This window comes from Terrapene carolina, unplaced genomic scaffold (genome assembly GCF_002925995.2).
Source record: "Terrapene carolina triunguis isolate 2854851 unplaced genomic scaffold, T_m_triunguis-2.0 Scaffold714, whole genome shotgun sequence".
In the NCBI taxonomy this organism is placed as follows: Eukaryota; Metazoa; Chordata; order Testudines; family Emydidae; genus Terrapene; species Terrapene triunguis.
Window position 1 is genome coordinate 1,592,036 of NW_020665065.1, and position 19,313 is coordinate 1,611,348.

Sequence of the window (19,313 nt, forward strand, 5' to 3'; positions counted from 1 at the left end):
CTGCCACCCCGTGCCCACTGCCTTGCCATGCCCACCGCCGCCCCTGCCTGGTACCACAACTCCTGCCACCCCGTGCACACCACCACTCCTGCCATAGGCTTCCTGGCCAGTGCTGCCAGAGCAGCAGGCATATGGACGTGCACACAAAGGACCCAGATGTTGGTAGCACTTAAGTGCTCTTCTGTTTTTTAACATTTTAAATCTGTTAATTAACTCACCACTAATGGCACTTGACCAGATTAGCTGCTAATCGTGTGAACGGGCACATTTTAAATCAATAATTGCCAATTCCCAAGTAATCTAGAATGGGTTAATCTGTGCAGGTTCAGTTTTGCTTAATGCAGCCTATGATTGGGGACTATCAGCATATTGAATGTGTGAGTAAACTGCTTTGCCATATGCCAGTGACCTCCGGATTGTCTCTGCACCAGCTGCTGGGTTTTGTAGCTCTCTCGTCCTTTTGTTTGCTCTGCCCATGGGACCCCTAGTCCGTTTAATACCCAGGCAGCGCTGAAAGTCTGTGCTAAACCCACCATCATCCAGACCTGCACCCGGTGTGGCCACCTCTCGGGGGAGCTGGGTGGGTCCCGTTCACTGCACAGGGCCTGACTCTGACCTCCCGCTGGTTTTCCTCTGGTGCAAATTTCTTTGCCTTCAGAGTGGTTTCTCCTGATCGACACAGGGGGCAGTGACAGCAGAATCTGGCCCTGGAGCGCTAATATCACATGTTGTGGTCTCCTAATAAAGCGCCAGGCATTTGCTGGGGCTGGTTGTGGCATGCTCAGGTTTGCCATTTCCCCACGGGCAGAATGGGAGCAATCCAGGTGCAAGAGCCAGAAGGGCTTGAGGATGTCCAGTTGAGATGCTGGGAAGGGCTCGGGCGAATGCAGCCTCGGCAAAGGGCACACGGCGCACACTGCTCGGGTCCCACTGGTGGCGGGCGCTGCCCAGCGGGAAGCGCAAGGGGCCAAGCCGTTATCTGAAGTACAAACCCTGCGCGCCACTGCACACACTCCAGGCTAAAAAACAACTCCAGCAAAACAGTGGGGGATGGGCTGGAATATGACCCAAGTTTTGGCAAATGGGGAAGGGCCTTTCTTCTCCTTCCCAGGCCTGGCTGAAAGGCGCCCGGCCCCGACTGCTGGGGAAATTGAAACCCCGAAACTGCATTTGCTGCAAGTGGCAACTTTACATCTGGGACGAAATGTGCCAATGCCCCTGCGAGGAGCTGGCGCTGCCCAGGAACGCCTGGAACTCGCTGTCCCTGTGGGTGAATGCACAGCTCTGAGTGCTGCTCACACTCGGGCACTTCAGAGCACGCTCCACTGGGGGCTCGGATTCCCTCAGCCCAGCAGGGGCCCTGCTGCCATTCAGATAAGCCGTAACCGAAAGAACCTGCTGCAGAATGTTCAGCCCTGTGCCTGCAGCCAGGCTAACAAACTGCTGTAAATCAGTGCGTAGGGGACGGCTCCATTGTGCTGGGCTTTCCATAGCTAGAGTCGCTCGAAAGTGGCTGCGGGCTGCAAGAAACACTGGGGCAAACCTGGGCAGGCGTTGCCCTATCCGCAGGCAGAGCGCAGCTTGTTCTGCCCCAGCTCCAGGAGACGACAGTGAGACAAGCAGCAGCCTCAAAGCCGAACCAGACCCAGTAAGGGGCAGCGCCATTCTCAGCTGTGTAGCTGCATGCCTGTGGTTCGAGCCCCCCCGAAAGACGCGCTGCCCTGGCACCAGTGCGCTAGGGCTACCTTGCTGCAGCTGGAGTGCTGGGGAGGAAATGCAGCGCAGTGGGGGTTTACTGTTACCTTAAAGAGACAGCTCTCCGGGGAGCGGTCCCCAGGCCTAGGCATCACCCCACTCCCACTGGAACAGGGCTGAAGTGGTGCAGGTTTGTCCTGTCCCTCTGCGTGGGGGCGAATTCCACCCTCGTAGGGGTCTCGTAAGGGCAGCTCCAGCTCTTTCCACCCCGCAAGGGGCGAAGCACGTGTCCAGGAGCAAAGGGAATCCAGTGGGCATCATGGAGCCTGGCACTGTTCTCGCCCTGTTTTCATGCAGCACTTGGCGCTATGCTGCCTCCGCCAACCCAGCGTGGGAGGCTGAGAAATGCCGTGCCCAGCGCCGGGGGCTGCCCAGCCACCTCCGGCCTGCACTGAGACAACCGCTGAGGCCACGAGCCCTGGACAGGCCCCAGGCTCATGGCCAGGGCGTGCAAGAAGCCTGCAGCTTGTGCTGTGCCTGTTCAGATACAAGCCAGGCCACTCTGTGCGGGACTCATGCTGCTGCTGCCCAGGACATGCGTGCAGCCTCTCTCCTGTGCAGCAGAGAGCTTTGTCCCTAAACTTTCCCTTCCTCCGCTCAGGCCACTACCCCTTGTCCTATTGTCACCCCAGGCTGCTGCAAAGCCCTTCCCGCCCTCACGCTGCTCCCCTGATTTTCCTGGCTTTTTGCCTAGTTGTATCTCCGCCTGCTGCAGCTGCTGGGCGCAGCGGGGTGTTTGCAGCCCCTAAGGGGGAGCAAAGAGGTGCTACATAGTGAGGAGGCAGGGGAAGATTCCCAGCTGAGGAGAGGCAGGGAGCAGAGAGTTAAAGGAGGGGAGGGGCAGAGGATTGCACCGGATTCGCCTACAAATAATCACGGCTTATCCTCTGCCAGGGGAGTATGCCGTGTCCACCCCCAGACCACAGGAGCACATGGACGAAGGAGAGCCAGCCCTGGCCCTCCATCCATCTGCGTTCGCTTACTACAGGTTAGCTGCCGCTGGTTACCATAGTGATTACAACAAACAATGCAGGACGGAAAACAGCCACTTGTTCCCAGGGATCGCCACTAGCCAAGCTGATTAAGAATTAAGGAGACAAAGCCTGCAGCTTGAGCCTGAGGCAGTGAGTGGGTTTAAAGTATGCAGATTAGGGGCAGGCTTAGCAGGCCCAAATCGAGAGTGCTCCAGCGAACGTCCTGAGACTTAACGGAACTAACCTGGTAACGGCCGGAGCGCAGCAGCCTATTAATAACTTACATTACTGTTGCTAATAATACTAATTCAATTCATTTAATCGTTAAAGTTTAATGCATTCTTCAGGCTGGCCCCAGCTTGGGGACAGCATGTGGGCGGGAGCTGGCTAATGTCCCCAAAAAGCAAAGCTAGGGGTCTTTACGTCTTATTGTTTGCTGAAATAAGCAGCCCTAGAATATTGTGTCCCCAGCAGAGAGAGAGGGCGGGATCGGACTGGTCCTGCTCTGAGCACCGCACTCTGGGGCAGAGGCAGCTGGAAGCTTTAGTTCATTTCAGGGTTCAGTGTGTTGGCTTTGTACTTAGCAGCAGGCACCTGTAGTGAAGAATTCTTTAGAAATACCAGGGGCAGACAGCTCATTGGCACCCGTGTCAGCAGGTGAGGCCAGAGAGGCCACCAGGTCCACCTTGCACCCAGGAACGCTGGCACCTGAGCTCAGACGTATGCCAAGTGCTGGAAACCAGCCGTTGCTCAGAGGGCCAGGGAGCGCTTGTTGGGAATGCCTCCCCTTGTGCCGGGAGGCACCAGCATCCCAGCAAAAGGAGACTCTACTGGTAACTCAGTCTGTAGAAGCCCAAGGGATTGGCTTTCTGAGAGCAAAGAGCATGAAACCAGCATTTCTGGGCTGGCTTGTGCCCATCCCCCCATAGCATCTCACTCGACCCTGGCTAATGAGACATGAAAAGCCAGACCCCCCCCCCAACGATTGTCCTGTGGGCTATGGTGGCTTGGCCGTAGAGCCCCCGTCTGCAAGTGCAGCAGACACTCAGAGGGGCGGGGAGTCCCACACACTCGCACTAGCAATCGGCACACCATAAAGAGTCATTCAGAAGAACATCCCAGAGCGTGGGTGCTTCTCTGAACGATCGGCAGCTCTCCTGTCGACGTCATGAATCCACCCCCAACGAGCAGTGGTAGCTGTGTCAGTGGGAGAAGCTCTGTCCACACAAGCACTTGTGTCGGTGTAACTTACGTCACTCCGGGGGGTGATTTATTCACCCCCCTGAGCGACAGACGTTCTGCCGACATACGCTGTAGGGTAGCCTCAGGGGCACCCAGCACGTGGGGTTGCGTACCTGACCAGCTCGGCTAATAGCCGTCGGAGAACCTATCCTCCATGGACTTATCTAGTTCGTTTCTGAACCAAGTTCTTCTTTTGCGTATACTTTCACAACATTCCCTGGCCAGAGGCTGGCTGTGCATTGTGAAGAAACACTTCCTGATGTTTATTTGAAACCTGCTGCCTATTAATCTCGTTGGGTGACCCCTGGTTCTTGTGTTATGTGAAGGGGTAGCTAACACTTCCCCGTTCACTTTCTCCGCACCAGTCATGATTTTACAGCCCTCTATCATATCCTCCCTCAGTTGTCTCCTTTCCAAGCTGAACAGTCCCAGTCTTATTAATCTCTCCTCCTACTGAAGCTGTTCCATACCCTCAGTCATCTTTAGGGCCCTTCTCTGTGCTTTTTCCAATTTTAATAATATATCTCTTTTGAGATGGGGTGACCAGACCTGCACGCAGTATTCAAGGGGTGGGTGTACCATGGATGTATAGAATGGCATTATGATATTTACTGTCTTCTTATCTATCCTCTTCCTAATGGTTCCTAACATTCTGTTAGCGTAGTTAGGTTGCCCAACACTTTCCATGAGAAATGCCTGTTTCAGTTGCTTATGACTTTGTCACACTATAACGATTTGGGCTGAAATTTTCCAGACCAGGCGTCGGCTGATTTTTGGGGGGTAAATTTCAGCAAAATCAGTTCAGCCATGTCCATGTCCTGCCTTGAGTACAGAGGACTGGACTAGATGACCTCTCGAGGTCCCTGCACTTCTATGATTCTGTGAAAAACAAAATAAAGGAAAAAGATGGGTTTTGGGTCAAGGTTAAAAAATTCCTACAGCCGTTTTGCTGAGGAGCTTCACGTTCTAGAGCAGGCGCTTGAAGAGCAGCGGGGCAGGGGGTGAGCCCAGGCTATTACCCTCTGTTCAGGAGGGTTCCTGTCCTGTCCCTGTAAAAATCCACCAAAGTTGGCCAGGTTCTGAGCTCTGAAAATCCGTTCACAAAAGCTCAGGCAGCATGGAGGAGAAGGGGAAGTAATCTGACATGACTGCGGAAGGTGGGGGCAGGGGCAAGGCCAGGTGGTGGGGCACACGAACAAGCTGGAGGGGGCAGGAGTCAGGGTGTGTGTGAGTGGGGTGGGGGAATGAGGGGGCAAAAGGGTCTGTAGCCACTAGGGAACGCTCCTGCCCAGAACATGGAACGGAATCCAGGATTCCTGAGGCCCAACATTCCTCTGCTGCCTGGCAAATGGTACGGCTCATCGCCCTCTCGTGACTGGTCCACAGAGAAGATAAAAACCTTCTACTACTACCAGTCACTGATTACCTCAAGTGCAAAAAGGAGCCTTAATTCTGGCATTTCCTAGCTTCTGAGTGCTTGACTTAGCAACCTTTCATGGTCTTTCAGTAGAGCTTTTGTCTGCAATATAGATACAAACCCACTGTCGTTCCTCCCCATTTGAACTGTTACTGCTGCATCCTGCCTGTTAGCTGGTGTTGCGGCTCCCAGAGATAGAATTTCAAGGCTTGTAATGGAGCCTCCCATCGGGCAGTTAGCAGAAGGGACGATGAGCGCAGGGGTAAATAATTAATGGGATTTCTTAACTAAAGGCGGCAGGTGCTCACAGCAAAAGTAACTGCAGGAGAAGCATAAAATTAAATGTACAAGGCCTGTGACTAAGACATGCTTAATTAAGAGCCTACTTAGCAAAACTCAGGGACCCTTCTTCTGTCAGTGAGTTGAGCGGGGGGCTGTGAAGTCTTTTCCCACTGATAACTGGGGGTTTTGCCATATCACTTGCATGGATTCTACTGGGAGTCTCACTAAATGGATAGTCAACCATTCCACTGCTGAGCTTCCCATTTATAGTTTGTGAGTTTGGTCTGGAACGACCTCCCTGCCCCAATGGACCCCCTGACTCTTTACAACTCATCTGCGTTGCCTTGTCCTTTCCCTAACGAGAGTACCATGCCTGGAGTCCCCTAGCTCGCTCCCTCGTCTGTCTGGGCTCAGGCATTTCGCCTGGAATCTGCACAGTGTACCCTCCCCATGCTCTGCACTGTCACAGCCACAGATGGTACCTGTAATCCACTTAGTTGACTTGTATTTACCTGTATGGGTTAATCTGCTGGGAAGGGTCTGATTTCCTGTGCTGGAGACAGTATGTAAAAGTAAAGGGCACGGGGTGCATTTGTGCAAGTCACGCTTGTTATGATGCTCCCACAATAGCCCAGGCATAGTCAGGACACTACTCATTCAGATATGTTTGCATGCTGACCCCATTTCCAGCCCCCAGGGGAGCTGACTATCGCTGGAATCTGGAGAATATTCAGGTCAATGAATTAGCAGCAACTGCTGTTGTGCTGCTCTCAAATCAGTGGATTGCAGGACATACCTGATCTGCATGCTGCTAGTTCAGTGCAGCCACGGAAATGTGCATAGATATTGCATAAGGCCTTGCAGTCCGTGTCTGCACCAGGAGTGTGTCTTCTGTGAAAGTTGTCGCCTGAACACATATTGGTCCCAAAGCAGTGACGGCGTGTGAGAGCAATTGCCATGGTTACTACAATAATTGGTTAAGATTTTAAATTAAGGATATAAAATATACACAAAGGAAAGGCTGCTGCTTATGGGAAAGCAATCAGGGTAAATTCCCTTTTGATCTTAACTTCAAGCTTTCCAGCTGTAATAGCCAATTCGTGAGGTGGAAACATTAAAACCACATTTTGTTTTTCATTTAAAAGAGAAAAATATTTTGACCCTTTCCTTTGTTTGTACAAACAGCGTCGTGATTTATATAATAGACAGCAAAACTTGCCAAACCACCCAGGGCAGTCCAGAGACTCTGCCTTGTCAAGTAACTGCTCTGGTGATTGTCTAACCAACCTGCTGATATTCCTTTGTGTTCCTTTTGCTCCATAACAATCACACCCAGTGCAGGCCTGTTAGTGACGAGATTCTGCAGACACCAAGTGGTGTGTCACCAGGGCCAGAAGACGACTCTGGCCCGTCACCTAGTTCACTTCCCAACCTCAGTAAATACTTTAGTGACTCAGTGGCTAGGCTCCATAACTGTGTAAGAGACTTTACACGGAATCCATGTGCGGTAGGACAATGCCCAGGGGTTCTAGAACTGCCGTCTCACCAATCATCTGTCATCAACTAACGGGTCAGCTTCAAGCCAGCAAACGCTTTGTTCTCATTAGATATCGGTTCTTCCCGACAGCGTATGTAAAAAGCGGCCTTAGCGAGCCCATGCTTTCAAACCCCTCGTGAGACTTGTGCAACGTGGCTCTGCCAGCACTTCCTAATGGAAACACTGGAGGGACCCCAGCATGGCTCTGAACTGGGGCCCTTGAGTTTTATTCTTCCGCAGCTACGCGGAATGGAGTCAGAGTCAGATGCAGCTAAACCCGAGGGAGTCCAGCATGCTCCTGTCACGTTGGCAGGCAGGCCCGGGGCTGAGCACAGTTTCCATAGTCAGGCTTGCTGTAGCGATCTGCTGGGGAGAAGAGACCCAACCAAGCTCCAGCAGCTGAAAGCATCTCTTCAAAAGCCACTGCATTCTGCTAGCTAGCAGGGTGGGGGGCAGGAGGGGCAGAGCCTGGGAGCAGTGGGACAGGGGTGCTCTGGGGCTTGGCTGATAGGAGGCACAGATTAGACCTGGCTGCGGGAAGCCCTGTTGGGTGGAGGTTTGGCATTTAAAGGCTGTGGGCTATTTTTACATTTGCTATCTTGGCTTTCCATAGAGCCTGGCTATTTAAACTCCCCCTAGCCAGGCAGAATCCTCTCCTGGCCTAGCTAGTGCTGTGATCACCTCACACCCCCAGACCCAAGGTTTCAAGCATTCTGAACCCCCCCACGCCAGCTGCTGCACCCCCAAGGGTCCTGCTGCTTGAACACTACCGGAGGTGGACACACAGCTCTCAAAAGCTTCTGCAGTGGCATGCGACGCTGAGTGACGACGTCCCTTTGAGAGAGCAGCTGTGAAATCCGCCAGTGATAACTATTTCTTTCATAGCCCTTGAAGAATTCCCTCCGTTCTTGTGAAAGCAGGAAAAGTAGAGCAAGCCAGGCTTCCTGCTGCCCCTACAGCCGCTATCACAGGGCCAGGCTGGAGTGACACCCAAATGATGTTCAGATTCATCTCTTCCCTGTGAAATGGAGAGCATGTCTAGCCTCAATTCTCACATTCCGCCTGAATAACCGATAACTCTGGGGCTATCATCAGACACCTGCCTCTGCTCTCAGAAGCCAAAGCCCTGCCATGCTTCTCTCTCCCAGCCACAAATATCCCTTCTCGCCCCACTGCTTTTGGGGTAAACCCAGAACAGACAATTCTGGATGTGGGGGGTTGGATTTGTTATTGTCCATGCATCTGCCTGTGGCAGAAACTCCCGTCCTTCCCCCAGCCCCACAAGGAACAGAGGGCTGGCCAGGCCAGGCCAGATCTGGTCTCCAGCCTGCAGTGATACAACCACCCCAGAAACTGACATCAAAGCCCCCACCCCACAAGATACAGCTTGGGCAGCAAAAGGAGCTCACGTGTTTTCCACATTCAGGCCTTTTATTCGAAGGGCCCATTTCTCTAGGGCTGGGGGTGGGGGCGCTGGGCAGCACTGAACATGGTGAGACCCAGCCCGCCCCCAAACATAAGGCAATGCTGCTCCCCAGTGCCAGCAGGCTCACGCCTCCCTACACTTTCCACCTCCCGTCCACTCCCCGAGGGGCTGACTCTCCTGCTTGGACTGGGGCCTCGCGGAGGGCTGGGGCAGGAGCCTTTCGCTCACAACCCCTCCCAAAATCCATGTCAAGTTACAAAATATTTCACAGCACAACCCTCTTCCCCTGCAAATTCCCCACTTCGAACGCTCCCGGGATGGGGTTTCAATGAACCAGCAGAGGAGGAGGGTTTCCCCTCCAAACGCTCCTGCAGGAGGCATGTTCCTCCCACTCTGCTGACACCTGCCTGCCCAGCCAGCTCTCCTTGCTCGAGTTCACGTTCCATCAATCTCCACGGGTCCCTTTCAGGAGCTCTCTCCATCCCCATGGGAAATGCAGGCGGGGGCAGGACTGGGTTCCATGGGCTTTGGAACACCCGGGAGACGTCTGCCGGCCTGTCCGTCAGGGAGGGAGGATGGGGCTGGGGCGTCTGTGTGCCCTGCTTGTCAGCCTTCCAACACACTGCTTGCATCAGCTACAGGCTGTAATCTGAAGGGGTAGAGATGCTGAGTCCAGGGCCCCTCTGCCTGCCATGTCTAAGTCCTGGGCACTGCACTGCCCATCAGCTGGGAAACATCTGCTGACGAATGTGGCAGCCCTGTCCAGCGTGGCACAAAGGTCATCCTGACCCCTCCCCAACACACACGGAGACCCACGGGTGGAAGGTGGGTGGGGATACAGGGGCAGAGTTAAGGCTGCTGCTGAGTACCACAGAAATGCCTATCAATAAACAGAGACAGTCTGTCTATCTGTATTTCCGACGCAGCCATCTCACAAGCAAAGGACAGTTCTGTTTGCTCCCAGCGATAGGGAAGGGTTGGGTTTTGTGTCCCTGGGCATCCCAGGGTATCCTGCTCCCGCCCTGGCCCTCACTTGACCAATGCAGCTAGCGATAGCTGACACGCCTGCTCCGCCTCCTCCAGGAAGCCTGTCCCGTGGGTGCTCTCAGACCTCCGGTCAGTGCTAGGGGTCGTCATCATGCAGTTCCCAGCCAACCCCACTTGTGAATGCTCCGCTTCTCTTTGGACAGTGATTGGGCACCAGTTGAAAGCCATCCTGAGCCTAGATTTGCAGACTGGCTTTGGCCAAGACCTCAAATGCATTTGTATGTTGCTGTGGGAAAACTGGGTAGATTTAACCAGCTTTGGTATCCCTCTGCAATGGATCTGGAGTGTGCGTTGCCGGCCTATGAAAGGCCCCAGACTTGTGCAATGCTCTTAGACACACAAGAGCACATCTGGCTCATGTGGCTGTCCTCTCCTGCCTGTCTTATGCCCTGCCCACCATATAAGTACTTTTCATCATGGTGCTTGGTTATCAGACTTGTTGGCACCTTATTTATGACCCAGAATCATCACTTGCTGCCCTATGGTCCCTGTGCCCAGTTGGCGGTGGTGGTGGTAGGGGTTTGTTTTTTTGCCAGGAGTTACACTGGAAGGGACTTACTTTAGTCTCCCACATTCTGCTGCTACATGAGTGGGAGCTGTTCGGGAGGGGGAGAGAGGGGGGTTGCTGACACTCGCTAAGGGCCCAGAGGTGGCTGCATTTTGGATGTTGTCATTACTGAGGATTTGATTCTGTTCTATTTTGTCAAACGTGTGTTTGACTTTGTTAAGAATCTTCCTGTGAAAAGTCCCCGTGTAAGGGAACGTTAATTACCAAAGAGCTGCAGGGTATTTATAGCCCTGTCCTCCTGCCCATCACGGAAAATAAGATTAGAAGTTTTGTAATCTGCGGCGCACAGATCCATGATGTTTGAGTGACCTGCTTTTCTCACCCCTGATCATTTTATATTTGCTCTTTGTTGACCTTCTAGCATTTTGGCTCCACGTCCAGCAGGCTATGGGGGAACTTGTACAGGGTCCCAGTCAAGGGCTGGGACCCCCATTCCCAGCTGCAAAGAGAATGCAGCTATTTTGGGGACAGACGTCTAAGTGTTTTAATCACCAGGTGGGAGCATTAAACCCAGAGACAGGGTCATGGTCAGAGAACAGAGATTATCAGCACAGGTGAAATTCCACCCCCTCTGTGGAGGGCCAGTCCTGGGTCTGGACATGGTTATAGGGTTTATGTGGAATTTACGGCTTGCCTACACTTCGTGCTGTCTCTACCTAAGGAGAGACAATGCACACACACACCCCAGCACACCTGGGCATAGCTCCCTGGAAGTCACCACAGCCACACTCACGTCAAATTTCTGACAGCATCATGGGGTTTGATTGAGAGCTTGGATTTGGGGAAGTTCTAAGCACCAGAAAGCAGGAATTCGAATGGCATGGCCATGCTAGGCCATAACCAGCAGTGCTGGCTATCACTGGCCCAGGAACTGGTTTGTTTTCAGAACATCCTGGAATTCTGAGGTTACTCTGTAATAACCAATGAAAAGTACCCCAGTACTCCCGGATTTTACCATGCACAGAATGTGTCATCTGAAAACACACAGGGGCCTTGACGTCCACAGCCCTCTCACAAGCCTACATTCCTTAAACAAGGCAGAAGCTTGTCTTTCCACACATTTGAACAGCCTTATTTCTCCTGCAGGGCAGCCTAATCCATTTACATAACTATAGCCTGAACAAAGGCGACCGTGTTATCGCCCAGTTCCAAAAGCGCCTGGAACAAATCCTCATCAGCCCCACCTGCAACAGGGAGCAATATTTCCATCAAAAGTGAACATCCAGCCTCTTGCCCTTTGTTCCTGGGATAATAACCAACGGACGTTTGACTTCCCACTGTGATAAAGCTGTCATGTCGTTAGCAAGCCCAGGTTTTACAAATGAGAACAATTCTTTTAGCAGCCAAAGCAGGCTCTGTGCCGACTGTTTGTTGGATGGCGTTGTATCCAAGCCAGATGAGCCATTTCTCCCTCACTAGGGCCAGATGCTGCAAAGACTTAGGCAGGTGAGTAACTTTATTCTCTCACTAAGGAAGTCCTGTGAATAGAGTCGCTCACCTGCACCAGCGTTGGCAGGATGGGACCCTAGGGCAGAAGACACGACACATACAGTTCAGCCAGCACTTTACACAGTATCCTGCCACTTGTAGAAGAAAGGACTAAAGAGACGCAAAAGGATTGTAATGTAATTGACCAGTGCAAGACACACCACGGGCCAGATTTTCCATTGTCTGGCACCTGTAGTGGTGGTGTTATACACGCAGTTTGCACAGGTGTAAGTGATGACAGCCAGGTCCCATGGAGTGGAGAATCAGCACCTATGGATTTAGCAATCCAGGTATTGCAGGATATTCATTATTCACACAACAGTCCCAAAACTCATACAACTTGGAATCGGAAGTTAATATTTACATTTGCTACTATGTTCTTGTTAGTATTTATTCTCAGCAATGCCCGCTATGTTTTAGGTGCTTTCCAAACAGTCTTGGCACTGAGGACTTCACAATCTAAGGAAAATTCAATTTGATTCTAGAATTAGATCCTAAGGAATCTTTCCTGGGGTAAGAAAGCCTTTTGCTTGGTTTACAAAAATAAAACTAGCTGTAATCATAGAGTATCAGGGTTGGAAGGGACCTCAGGAGGTCATCTAGTCCAACCCCCTGCTTAAAGCAGGACCAACCCCCAGACAGATCTTTGCCCCAGATTCCTAAATGGCCCCCTCAAGGATTGAACTCACAACCCTGGGTTTAGCAGGCCAATGCTCAAACCAGTGAGCTATCCCTCTCCCCCAGATACTGTGCACTGGCAGTGGCAGTATCATGTGTCAGCCAAAAATTGTATAACTGTATAAAAAGGGGAATCTTAATATGAATCTGCAAATTTGCCATAAGGTCTAGTCATTGCTAGCCAGCAGATCAGACACATTAATTTCCGCTACAGGATGGGAGGGCAAAGTTAGAGAAATGTTAGTAATGCTGTAATTACAGCTTTAGGTGTGTGGACTCCATAAACCCAAGACTTGGGTTACCTCTATTGTGCACAAGCTGAAGAACAACCAAATGCTATAATTGCTCTAGATATTCTGACACAACCAACACACGCGCAGAAACCAGCCAATTGAACTCCCTGCAAATCCATCCCCTAAAAACAAAATTCTCTTACTTTGGACAGTGCCCTAAGAGAAGTCGCAATGAAGGGAAATCTCCTTTGGCTGCAGCATAGTGAACAGGTAACGCTCCTGTGTCCGTGGCTAACATCGGGTCGCTGGCTCCAAATCGCAGTAGCCAGTCTATTACTTCGTGGTGACCAAAGCGGGCTGCGAGATGCAGGATAGTGGCACCGGAATTGTCTGTGTCCTGCAGAAACGAAACAAGACAGTTCCTATTACGACCCGCTCCTCGTGACACTGCAATGAGTGGGCAGCGAGGTTTTCTGGACTGCACACTCAGGTGCACGCAACTGTGGCAGAACCTCCAGCCCTGCTTAGCAGCAGTGTTTTATCAGTGGCTGCAAACCTGGGAAACTGCAACGGGATCCTGCCCCAAGCGTAACGTGGCCCCTGTGAGACGAGTTCAGGGGGCTGAGCCAGGTTCCTGTGTCCACATCACACACGCACACCCTACCCGGGATTAAAGAAATAGCCTCCTTCTTGGGAGCCTCAGCCGAGAGGCCAAGGGCTAGAGGAGGCCTGGAGTGTGACAGCCGCTCCAGGCCAGAGGGCAGGCACAACGGCAGGGTGGGGAAGGCTGCACCAGTTCTGGGGACAAAGAGAGGCCTTCAGTAGCACCAAGTTCACAGATGCAGAAGGGAAGAACAGCCGCAGGAGGGACCCCGCCTATGAAATGGGAACCGATGGGGGTGGGGAGAGGGAGCAGCACCGAGCTATTAAAGCAACACAAACCAAAGCAGCCGGTATCCAGAGGAACGTGCATGCCAGTGTGCCAATCCTGGGGGTGCAGAGAGACGACGTGCAGGCTGGAAGCAAACACTGGATATTGTGAGACCCTCTGAAGTCCCACCTCTCATCCCTTTGTGCTGCCTGCTCCAGACAGAACGCCATGTGACTGCGCTCCTGACCTTCCCGGACACAGAGGAACCCCATAGAGCCGGTGCAGAGCCCTTAGCCATCAATAGACAGGGCTGGGTGCGAGGGCTGTGGTCCCCGTGGGCTGTTCTGAGCCATACGGGGACAAACCACAAAGCAGCTTCTGAGGGGCCTCAGGGTAGGAGACCTTTGCTCTCCCTTCCCAGCTCCGACAGGCTGGAATATTCGGCCCACTGGGTCTATTTGCATGCGTAAGAGCTACTGGCAGTGACTGAGAGAAGGAATCAGGGCATCGGAGCACAATACAACACTAGGTCTGGGACCTTAGCCCTCTCCTGGGAAACTTCAAACAAGAAATGAGCCAGGCAGGTCGGGAGCCAGACGCTAGGCCTGCTCTATCACGGAGGAGGCACACTTCTGCGATCAAGGCCTTGGTTGGACAAAGTCAGCGTTGAAAGTTCCATGACTCCTAACAGAGCTGAGAGCCTTACACTCGCTTTGCCCCAGCATCTGAGCCTCTTAATTCTTCCAGCTTCTCACCTGGTGACTTTTCACAGAGTGCAATAACCCACGTGCTTTTGGGGAGACTTACAGAACTCTGACAACAAGCTAGGACCTTGCTGTGACGCAACAGGGAGCAGGCAGATTTGACCTGGGAATGTTGCAGGAGAGTTACATTGAGGATGGGGGACTTCCCTTGAAGGAAGATACCTGAGCTGTAACCTGAGCCAGGAAGGGAGTTGGGAGAAGTGACACCTTCTGGCCAGGAGACTGGACAAAGGAGAGGAGGAGCTGGGGGAGGGGAGAGAGCTGCTGGAGGAGTTTTTTTAGTTTCAGTTTTGTGCTGGGTGGTGCAACACAGGGAACCCCAAGGCTGGGGTCTAAGCTCCCTGTCCCCCAGAAGGACTTGACTGAGGGGTCCTGGTTGTACCTACACGCTCTGTTTTAGACTGCATTCCTATTGTCCAATAAACCTTCCGTTTTACTGGCTGGCTGAGAGTCACGGTGAATCCCAGGAAGAGGGGTGCAGGGCCCTGACTCCCCCACACTCCGTGACACTTGCAAGAAATGCTGTAGGGGCATCTAGAACCCCAAAATCTAGGAGAAGGGGAGGAGGGGGACTAAGATACTCAAGAGAAGAGATGTTGCCCCCGTAACGCATGCACAGGGACTTATCCACAACTTAGGCAATAAAGAACCTTTTTCATATTCACATGCTCAGATTGCCTGACCCCAGCCCTACAACTCTTCCCTGCACACGTTACCACAACCCTGTCCTTTCCTAAGCCCTCATGTATTGATCACAGGCAACTACATCTCATCAAAATCCAAGAGCAGGAAGGATGAAATAAGTTCTCTCTGCTGTGTTTAACCGCGTATCTTGCAGTGTTGCCAACTCAAGTGATTTTATTGCAAGTCTCATGATATTGGGTGACTTACTTAAAGATCCAGCTCCTGGAGTCAGGTGATTACATGAGGATCTGAGCCTTCATTAACAAAAAGGAAGTTTCTAGCCCACGTGGCTGGTGAGTAAAACTTGAATGTGTGCCCTGAGTGCACCAAAGAACAATAACCCAACATATATTATTCTTTTAAAATCTCATGATTTTAAAGCTGGCCTCGTGAGCGCTGCGGCCTGACTCATGATTCTTGACTGTAGGGAATTGGCAATACTGCACTTAGCCATTAATGCTGAGACATGAGCTGGGTCATTTCCACATGCTGTAGTACCTCCAGGTGAAAATGAAAGGGCTATTTAAAAAATAGCAACATATAGATTTTTGGAGACTACAGCACCTCTGAGTTACATGGGAATGTATGTGCAAGCCACTGACACTCAAGACCTCCTACCCCGTAATTTATTACATTTAAACTGAAAGCACATTTGGGAGTCTATGTTCAGTCATCCCCTTAACAGATACTTCTGCCCAGGAATGGACAATTCGCTGATTGTTCTTCCTGGGCACTGACCTGCCTATTAACGGGAACGGCATTCCACCTCTCCATTGGTCCCGCCCCAGGGAGAGCTGGCATTGTACTGCGTGGCCACAGCAGGAGAGTCATGCCGTGCTGGCTGCTTTGGCATGCAGTCGCTTGGTTACTGCACAGCCCCACTGCGGTCACCAGCGCTCATGACAATGTAGAACAGCAAGTGGAATTCGTCCAAGATGGCTCCTAATAGTGCTGAGCCTGCCCTTCCACCTGATCATCTCTCCCCGCCCCCTAGTCCTTCCGTCTGATCATCTCTCCCCGCCCCCCAGTCCTTCTGCCTGATCATCTCTCCCCGCCCCCCAGATGGCTTTTTAAGTCACAGGAACATCACATGTTTTCACCTCTCAACCTGCATCATGCAAGCAGCTTATCCCTCAAGTGTCTGCACCGATTGCAGAACCACGTGTAAGAACCATGCAGACAGAATGCAGTGTGCTGCCCGAAGGCACGAACCATTTACATTTCAGCCTTCCTGCCTCCAGACCGTGCCACGGCGTGCGGTAGGAATCTGGGGTGCTTGTCGTTCATTTCAGTGGGGTTCAGCAATGTCTGGGCCACACAGAAATACTGCGTCCAGCCTTGTGGCCAGCGTTTAATCTGATCACTGAACTTTGACTGCATGACTGACAAGAACAGTAACAAACAGAGCTTAAGCTGAGTAACCCAGCCACAGCAATCACACCCCGGATGCTTTGGGGATACTGAATGCCTAGAGGAAATAGTCACTTTATTTGGTTTTATCCTTGCATACACTAGGGCCAAACCCTGAGGTCTGGACTCTAGTAAACACCTGCTGAAGTCAATAACATTTATATGCAAGACCCGCTGGTATGTAAATACAATACGAGCTGAGTAAAAACTAGATTCAGCCGCGAGTGCCACTGAATTGCCAAGTACATTCTTCCCAATCACCTCGGGGTCCAGTGCGAGGTTTCTGAAGGTCATTAGACTGCAGGAATTTCAGGTGTTACACAATTTCGATGAGGTACCTGGTGCCTCTGAAAGGGGCACTGGGCACTGGAGGAGACAGAGTGTCTGCGATGCTCCAGCAGACTGGCTAGTGGAGACAGCAGGACTTGTAACTCAGCCTATAAGTTTGGAGGGGAGGAGTGGGCAGGGCAAGTCCTGCTGGATCCAGTCCTGAATGATCTTCTCCACACAGTGTGGGAGAGTGTAACTAACTCCACACTCACGTTCTCTCTTGCAGCTCCCTGGGATCACAGCCTGGGGCCTCTCCAGAGTAGAAACGGCCTAGCCCGGCAGGCTGCGTCTGTGGTGGACACATCCCTGCCGGAGACCAGCAAGGGACCAAATTCATTCGAGTGTGACCTAAGCCCCACTTGAACCCCGGCCACCAAGTGTAAACTAGTGTTTTAGCTGAGTGTGCTAGCTAGTCCCTCGCCCACTGGGCCTCCTGTCCTGTCACTGTCACCCACTCTGCCACCCCCGCCCACATTCATCCCCCTCCACCACCCGCTGTGACACCTGCCTTCACACACACTCATTCACTAGGGAAACTGCCTGCTAGGGAGAGACCCGATCATCGCCAGCCCCAGCGAGGGCTCAGGAGATGGGAGAAGGCTAGGTGTGCAGGAGGGGCTTGGCCCAAGTCAGAGCTTTGCAGACACACAGCCTTCTCCTTTGCCCAGAGGCAACTGTTCACCAGCTGGCAGAACCCATTACCCCTTGGCCCAGCCAGGCCTCACTGTGTGTGTGGCCCAGTCCAGGCTGACTGCCCCTGTGATGCGTCTGATCCAAACACCCTGGGACGTTGGGACAGTTGGGAGCTGGCTCTGAATATCATGGCTGTGCTGCAGAAACCAACCCTCTGCGAGTCTGGCTTCCAAAGCTCCCACGTTGCAACTTCCAGTGCGGCAGCCTGGGGCGTCCCCTCTCCAACATCTGATCAGTAGCTCCCCCCACAGCATTGAAAGGGGTTTCCAATGGGTGTGGCCCAGGCACAACACTGATCATTTGTCCCCTCTCTTCAGACAGGCACAAAGGCTCACGTTCGCCTGACACACCTGCACTATAGGAAGCGCCCTGAAAGTGGCAATGCAGGTTAACGGGCTCCAAGCCTGGGTCCCTCCGGGAGGGACTGATCTGCTGATCACCACGGAGCTTGAGCCCCGTCCTGTGAGCACAGCCACAGTTCAGCACCGGCCTGGGAGTCAGAGCTTGGGGAGCTCCAATCCTGACTATGGCACTGACTCCCTCTGTGGGGTAGCACAGCCCTTCCGCCGCGGCTCTGTCAAAGCAGAGCCAACACTGACTGCAGCGGCTTCCCAGGCCTGAGCAGAGAGGGAAATTGACCCCTGTGTACGTGTTCATGCTGCAAAGCACCTTTCAGCCGGACCGTGCTCCATTCTTGTGAACGTTTGAGGCCCTGACTTTTCTTAGCACAATTGGCCACCGAAAACGGCTGCTTAGCATCAACCCTCAATGATCTGATGGCAGCTCGTTCCAGGCTGTGTAGTGGACTGTAAAATGGGCAGTTCCCAGCTTGCACCATGCTGGGCAGGCCAGTGGAATTAACCCACACAAGGAGAACCGTGAAGATTACAATTTGAAATTGACGCTGTCGGTTAGTGACATGAGCTCCATAGCCATGTGCACTTTGCAAACTGTGGGGAAACCCTGACCCTCTTGACGCAGTGAAGCCAATGGCGAAAGTCCTAGGGAGTCCAGCAGGGGCAGGATTTCACCCATATTTGCCATTGTGAATCGTTAATATCGTGTTGTCAGGGACCTGCAGCCCAAGAGTTGGTGGCTGAAGAAATTCAATAATTTCAGCAAACAGATAAATCAGCGACTCTCACAATCTGTTCCCGGACAACGCACAGACAAGACAAGAGGAAGGTGAAATTTGCTGCATTCATGATTGGAGGGTGTTTGTGGCGAGTGAGGAGTGACTGTTTGTAAAGCGCTATGGAGATGATGAACAGCGCTTGGTAAATGTCATGTCTGGTTGTTAGGACCAATTCGGTGGGTCCACAGGACAGGCTGCACCACCAGTGAGCACCAGGATTCCTGCTTGGAAGGGAGCAGGCAGGCGAGGAAGATAAGGCTGTCCAGCAATGCCTATGTGCAGCCACCACGCAAAGGGACTGTGGGGCTCTCAGCACCAGGTCCCTTCCCTCCCCCTCCACCCTTTAGCTGCCTTGGCTATTCAGAGCGCAAGCTCCTGGGCCCGGCTGTGTCTCTGCCTGGGCCCAGGGCCTTGAGAAATACAAACGACGACGCGTCACGCAGACATCATCCATCCTTCTGTCTAGGTCAGGGCTGGAATCCAGCACCAAAGTGAAGGGCAGCCTGTGGGGCCTGAGGAGCAGGATCATCCTCCCACCTCAGCAATGCGTGGGGCTGGAGACATGGCACACAGCCTGGCACCGACAGGCCCTGGGAGGCAGGTGGAAGGAAGTGGAGGCCTGGAAAGGGGAAGCGAGTGCCCCAAGGCCACAAAGGGGCTGTGTGTGGGAGGCCCTGGCCCCAAACTCAGCCCACTGCTCTCCTACCCATGGAGAGTTGTCAGCTCCAGGCCAAGCCCCGCACAAGGGAGCTAACTGTGTTCCTTCAGGCGGACACGAC

General features: G+C 52.7%; 1 protein-coding gene across 1 annotated transcript in view; it reads right to left on the reverse strand.

The window, feature by feature from the left end:
• Nucleotides 1–13,028, reverse strand: part of ESPN (espin) — a 69,203-nt gene extending 56,175 nt beyond the window's left edge. Inside the window, exon 1 of the mRNA XM_029913516.1 lies at nt 12,851–13,028. Within this exon, the coding sequence (XP_029769376.1) occupies nt 12,851–12,945 (95 nt within the window). The 5' untranslated portion in view covers nt 12,946–13,028. The remainder of the gene's footprint in view (nt 1–12,850) is intronic.
• Between the last annotated feature and the right edge of the window lie 6,285 nt (nt 13,029–19,313).